This window comes from Garra rufa, chromosome 4 (assembly GCF_049309525.1).
Source record: "Garra rufa chromosome 4, GarRuf1.0, whole genome shotgun sequence".
Lineage (NCBI taxonomy): Eukaryota > Metazoa > Chordata > Actinopteri > Cypriniformes > Cyprinidae > Garra > Garra rufa.
Genome location: NC_133364.1, coordinates 35,016,157 through 35,023,288, shown reverse-complemented (window position 1 = coordinate 35,023,288; position 7,132 = coordinate 35,016,157). Strand labels below are relative to the sequence as shown.

The window sequence follows — 7,132 nt, the reverse complement described above, 5'->3', positions numbered from 1 at the left end:
TGTATTCCTCTTTGGACTCAAATTGACTTTGAAATGTCCGCTTAATATTAGACAAATATAGTAACTTCATTTTTTAACCTGTAAATGTGTAAATATCTGCATTTTCAGCCTAATTAATGTCTAAACTGTTGCACTAAAACATTACAGGGTTTCGTCTTACACTCTCTCATTAGTAGTTCTTACCGTTTTCATCACATCATTGAACAACATGTATTTAATTTGTATGTCACTGAATGTCTCTTTCAGCCGCGTGTGAACGAAGCTTTTATCCAAGCAATTTTGGTCTCATATATTTGACTCTGCCAACGTTGTACACTCCTTTAGTTTAAAAGATATTATTTTTCATTATAATATCTCTAAAAAAATAAACCCCTGGAACATATTATAAACTTTTTTATTTTATATGGTATGTTTTTTATTCACAAAAAAAACGTCTTATCCCCTTTTTAAATTTGAAATAAAATCACTTCTAAAATCTCTTCACCTGATTTAAAAAAAAAATGCAAGATTCCTGAATTATTATACTGAGTTATTTAATGAAAACCTGAGTATGCAGAAGCTTTCCTTATATGTCTTTGTTTCAATTTCCTTGTAATATCATTGTAATTTCATGTAAATTCAGTTTTTTTTTGTATCAATGTTTATTTATTTTTAATGTATATATGTTTGTGTTTGTCATCAGTTTAATTTAAATTATTGGTCATTATTTTATGGATTTGTATGTGATCCCTTGGCTTTGTTCTTTATGTATGATCTGTTCAAGCAGTAATAAAAAAAAAAACGCTTTTATTTTGGTCTGACGCTGTAACGTCATAGACGTGCGTCGCGCTCCTGCGTCGGTGCTGAAGGAAGGTTTGTTTTCAAACTTGTCTGTATGTGTTTTAATCCATGCACTCCGTTCAATCAAACGTATAGATTTTGCAAGCGATGCATAAATAATTAAAGAATGTATTATTAAATATCATCTTGTTGAATTGTAAATTAAGTGCATCTGCACATGAGTAACAGAAAAGCTGTGTCTAATTTCGCTCCCTCGATAGTGAATCACTTTAGTTCAGTCCCTGGAGAAACGGAGCTTTTGAAAACTCCGAGTCAGTTGATTCGCAAAATGATTCAGTGATTCGAATCACCGATCAAAACAGTGTAAATAACGCAGACGTTTAATCATAACTTTTACAAACCAGCTATTTTGATGAAAGTGTATACACACTACCAGATTTTTAATGTTTTGATACACACCTGCATTTATTTGATCTAAAGCACAGTAAAGGCAGTATTGTGAAATATATTAGGCTACTGTTTAAAACAACTGCTTTCTATTTGAATACATTTAATTAAAAAATGTCATTTATTACTGCATTTTCAGATGCTCCCTCAAAAATCATTTTAATATGATGATTTGCTGTTCAAGAAACCTTTTTATTATTATCAATAATCAGTAAAAAAAAAAATCTGGATTATTTTATGAATAGAAAGAACCAAAAAATACTTTTTTTTAAACCATAATTTATGGAAATTAATACTTTTTTACTCAGCAAGGATGCTTTAAATTAAACAAAAGTGACAATAAAGACATTTCTAATGTTACAGTTTTTTTTTTTTCAGATAAAATGCACTTTTGAACTTTCGGTTCATCAAAGAAACCTCAAAAATGATACTCAGCTGTTTTCAACATAATAATACTGAATGTTTTTTGAGCAAATCAGAATATAAGAATGATTTCTGAAGGGTCGTGTGACTGGAGTAATGATGCTAAAATTCAGCTTTGAAATCACAGTAATATTAAGTAACTTACATTGTCTGACTATAACACTATTGCCTGATTTTGCTCTATTTTGTCGTCAGAAATGGTCTGCACTGCTGCACAGCTCCATTTAAACACAGCGGTGTTTCGTTTATGAATGAACATGCATTTTTGCACGAATCTAGTGATATGATTCAGTAATTAAATAAGTGACTTTTTTAAAGTATCTTTTCAGTTGTTCAAATCAAGTAATATTTCTGTTTTTAAAATATATATATTCTGTTTTTAAAAATCTTATATCTAAAACATTGATCTCAACTTGAATTTTTGAATTTGAACATGAAGGTGAAAATACACCTACAAGCCATTACGTTTTCAACATAATAATGGTTTTTTCCAATTTTTCCAGTGTATCCACGTGACACACAGTTATAAAGATGGCGGTTATTAAAGTGGAGAGTGAAGACATGAGGATTGAAGAAGTATTCAGAGTCAAACAAGAAGATACTGAAGAACAAATAGGTTGGTTTTCATTCTCAAATCCAGTCTCACTCATTTGATCCTTATTAAAATATCCAGCTCTACAGAAATTAATCTTTTTTGAAGAGTGTCGTAATTAAAGCGGTTTTATTTGTCCTCATGTTGAGATCACATGACCAGACAAATACAAATGCTGCCTTCAATTTAAACTGAGCATTTAGGCAAAAATAACATATTATAATAAAAAACAGAAAATTTGACATTTTAATATTATATAAATATATATACAGATTTAAAGCTCCTGAATTCTTTAATTTAGACATTCTTTACAACTTCAGAGTACTTTTTCTTAAGTAAGTGAACCTGCCAAACAGGACAACAGGGAGATGCCAAAAGACCACTCACTAAACCTGTCCATTTGAACTGGACTGACCGAATATCTACTGTTTTTATCCATTATAAAAATGAAAAATACAGCACATACTTTCTAAATCTGTTAATGCTGTATTTGTCAAAAGCAATGTCCTGTGAGTGTGGAAAGCACATATGAGCGGTCAGTGGTGCTTATGCACATACAGTACAGACCAAACGTTTGGACACACCTTCTCATTCAAAGAATATATTTTTCTGTTTATTAAAGTTTTTACTCTACATTTGTGCAGTTTTCAGTGGGTTAGTGATATTTTTTAAAATATATATATAAATTAATAAATCAATATTTTTTAAATGGGTTTAGTTCATGGGGATAACATGGATAATTTCCTTTTTTGGAAAATCCAGTTTTAAAAGTAAAAAAACAACAACTACAAATAACTTTTACCAGTAGGTGGCTGCAGAGCTCCACTATTTGCTATTTGACCACCTGAAAGATATTTTTCACAAGTTTTTTCAGTTGAATTCATATCTACAGTCCAGACCTGAATGAGAAGGTGTGTCCAAATGTTTGGTCTGTACTGTATGTGCATAAGCACCACTGACCGCTCATATGTGTTTTCCACACTCACAGGACATTGCTTTTGACAAATATGCAAGATTAAACAATTTTAGCATAATACGTAAAATAAATGTAAGCTATCCTGCCCCCCCTGGAGGATTACTGCGGCCCACCGGTATTGATTGAATGTATTATTTAGCTGATGCAGCCCAAATATTAAATAAACTTTGCTGACTAGTTAAGTTGTGCAGTGTTTTCAAGTTGTAAGGAAATATAAGCCTACCCAGACAGCACATGTACGTCTGCAAGATGTCTGTTAAAGATCTCTTGATCTGGAAAGCATCTGCTGTGTACAAACGTCTGGCAGATGTCATTCATTTTTTTACATTCATTCTAAATCATAAACATCTTAAAGAGACGTCTATTTGATGTATGCATTTACATCTGCAAGACGTAGTTTGCTCATCTGCAGAATGAATGTAATGAATGTAAACTGACATCTTACAGATGTTTGTACACAGCAGATGCTTTCCAGATCAAGAGATCTTTAACAGACATCTTGCAGACGTACATGTGCTATCTGGGTACTTTGTATAAATAAAGAGACGTCTCATCAAACGCAAGTCGTACCCTGATAGCACACAAACATCTCGGAGACGTCTATATGACGTCTGCATTTACATCTGTAAGACATCTGCAAGACGTGGTTTGCTCATCTGTAATACGTCTGTTGGACGTTTCCTATCGGATGTCAAATAGACGTCTATTAGATGTCTTTAAGATGTTTATGCATTAGAATGGATGTAAAACTGACATCTTACAGACATCTGCCAGATATTTGTACACTGCAGAGGCTTTCCAGATCAAGAGATCTTTAACAGACATCTTGCAGATGCACATGTGCTATTTGGGGTAGCGGTTCAAATCTGGTACATAAATTGTTCACATTCACCCAAACAACTTTCACACTGAAAATGATCAGCTCCACCCAACACGTTTATGAGGCTTTGTATATTTGGGTGTTTTGATGCTCTTAAAGGCATCTTTCACCCAAAAATGAATATTTGATGTTTATCTGCTTACCCCCAGGGCATCCTAGATGTAGGTGACTTTGTTTCTTCAGCAGAAAACATACAAAGATTTTTAACTCAAAACGTTGCAGTCTGTTAGTCATATAATGGCAGTCAATGGGCAACAAATCTTTGAGAGTAAAACAAAACATACATAGACAAAACCAGATTAAACCCTGCGGCTTGTGGCGATACATTGAGGTCTTAAGACACAAAACAATGGTGACACATCAGTGTGATCTGGCATAGTAGTTGGTGTAAAGTCAACACTCCTGGATTAGTTTCCACTACGAAACACATTTTTTAAGTTTTCGATCGGTTGCCAGAATCAAGATAAGCACAAGTAATTAGCATTTTGAGTAGCCGCTATGCACTGTCTAAACACTGAGTTCAGTTTTTTTGCACAGACCGATCTTTTTTTTTTTTTTTTTTGTCTTAAGACCTCAATGTATCGTCACGAGCCGCAGGGTTTAATTTGGATTTGTCTATGTATGTTTATTTTTTTACTCTTACAGATTTGTTGCACATTGACTGCCATTATATGGCTAACAGACTGCAACGGTTTGAGTTAAAAATCTTAATTTGTGTTCTACTGAATAAACAAAGTCACCTACATCTTGGATAAACAGCAGATAAACATCTCATTTTTATTTTTGGGTGAACTATCCCTTTAACATGTTTAATTGTACACTGTTAGTGCTTGAGTCTGTTATTACTGCTTACAGCTGATTCTGATGCTTTTAAATGATTTAATGTTTCTTGCTTTGTGCCAGTAAACCAGGGTTAACATGAATTGTTCTCTTTTCGCCTTAGACAAGATTGTGCTGAAAGAAGAGAGTCAAGAGCTAAACGAAACAGAGGAGAAATATCAAAATGAGAATCATCATGAGATTATGACCTCTCAAAAAAGTGGTCCAAAGACTGAAACTAGAGGTAATTTCGCCTGCCAACAGTGTGGAAAGCGTTACAATCAGAAAGGAAACCTTAAAGTCCACATGAGAGTTCACACCGGAGAGAAGCCTTTCACATGTGATCAGTGTGGAAGGAGTTTCCCACGAAAAGAAAGTCTTAAGACTCACATGAGGATTCACACTGGAGAGAAACCGTTCACATGCGTTAAGTGCGGAAAGAGTTTCTCGCATAAAGGACCCCTTCATACTCACATGATTCTTCACGCCGGAGAGAAACCTTTCAGCTGCAAACTGTGCGGGAAAACGCTTAATCGAAAGGGAAATCTGAAGACTCACATGAGAACTCACACTGGAGAGAGGCCGTTCACATGCCATCAGTGTGGGAAGAGTTTCACGCGCAAAGAAAGCCTCAATTACCACATGGGGATTCACTTGAGAGAGAACAGTTTTACATGCAATCACTGTGGAATTAGTTGCACGAACGAAGCAAACCTCAAGACTCACGTGAGAATTCACTCCGGAGAGAAGACTTTCTCCTGTCTTCAGTGTGAGAGGAGTTTCACAAGTCAAAAAGATCTGAAAAGTCATTTGCAAACTCATTCTGTCAAGAAGTTGCAGTGCACTGAGTGTGGTAAGAGGTTTAGGAAAAGGAGCAATTTTACAAATCACCTTTGCCTTCAATCTTATGAAAAGTAGGGCTGCATTTCAGAATTTACTTGTTTTTTTTTCCCCAGCCAAAAAATATTAAAATTTCTTAAATCAAGAAGAAAAAAACAAGTCAAGTGCATTTTTTTTCTTGAAACAAGCTAAATAATCTGCCAAAGGGGTAAGAAAAATAATTTCAGTTTGAAATAAAAAAAAAAAATGTCTTACCCCACTGGCAGATTATTTTGCTTGTTCTTTTTTTTCTGAAAACAATACAATTTTTACTTGTCTAGAAAATCCTTCCTGATTTAAGAATTTCTAGATGTTTGGGCTGAACACAAGACAAAACATCTAAGTAAGAAAAGCATTTTTGGTCTTTTTTTCCATTAAAAATATCTAAAAATTCTTAAATCAAGAAGGATTTTCTACACAAGTAAAAATGTTTGTCTTGTTTTCCGAAACAAGTGCATTTTTTCTTGAAACAAGCTAAATATTCTGCCAATGGGGTAAGAAAAACAATCTTGTTTTCTGTTTGCACTGCAAAAAATGTTTCTTTCTTAGATTTTTTTGTCTTGTTTCCAGCCAAAATATCTAAAAATTCTTAAATCAAGAAGGATTTTCTAGACAAGTAAAAATTATTGTCTTGTTTTCAGGAAAAAAAAAAACAAGTCAAAATCAAGTGCATTTTTTCTTGGAACAATCAAAATAATTTGCCAGTAGGGTAGGAAAAATAATCTTGTTTTCTGTTTGCACTGCAAAGAATGCTTTACTTAGATTTTTTTGTCTTGTTTCCAGTCAAAATATCTAAAAAATCTTAAATCAGGAAGGATTTTGTAGATAAGTAAAATTATTTATATTTAACAACAAAAAATTTGAAGGCATCTTTTTGCAGTGTGGAATAAGATTTTTTTTTCTTACCCCACTGGCAGATTATTTTGCTTGTTCTAAGCAAAAACACACATAATTTTGAAAAAAACAAAAAATTCTGAAAATGATACAATTTTTACTTGTCTAGAAAATCCTTCCTGATTTAAGAATTTCTAGATGTTTTGGCTGAACACAAGACAAAACATCTAAGTAAGAAAAGCATTTTTGGTCTTTTTTCCATTAAAAATATCTAAAAATTCTTAAATCAAGAAGGATTTTCTAGACAAGTAAAAAATTGTCTTATTTTCAGAAAAAAAAAGTCAAAATCAAGTGCATTTTTTCTTGAAACAATCTAAATAATTTGCTTTACTTTTACTTTTTTTTATATCTAAAAAATCTTAAATCAGGAAGGATTTTCTAGATAAGTAAAAATTATTTATATTTAACAACAAAAAATTCTAAGTAAGAAAAGCATCTTTTT

General features: G+C 32.8%; 1 protein-coding gene across 1 annotated transcript; it reads left to right on the top strand.

Moving 5' to 3' along the window:
- Positions 1–2,151: 2,151 nt before the first annotated feature.
- LOC141333965 (uncharacterized) lies at positions 2,152–6,897 on the top strand. Its single transcript, XM_073839116.1, has 2 exons — positions 2,152–2,266; positions 5,042–6,897. Exons 1-2 carry the CDS (start codon positions 2,182–2,184, stop codon positions 5,833–5,835), a joined length of 879 nt encoding a protein of 292 aa, XP_073695217.1. The 5' UTR covers positions 2,152–2,181; the 3' UTR covers positions 5,836–6,897.
- Positions 6,898–7,132: the final 235 nt, after the last annotated feature.

Bases quoted from the DNA above. Each gene is read 5' to 3' on its own strand.
- LOC141333965 (XM_073839116.1), top strand. From the start codon at position 2,182: ATGGCGGTTATTAAAGTGGAGAGTGAAGACATGAGGATTGAAGAAGTA. The intron at 2,267-5,041 runs GTTGGTTTTCAT...TTTTCGCCTTAG, and splicing joins AGATACTGAAGAACAAATAG to ACAAGATTGTGCTGAAAGAA.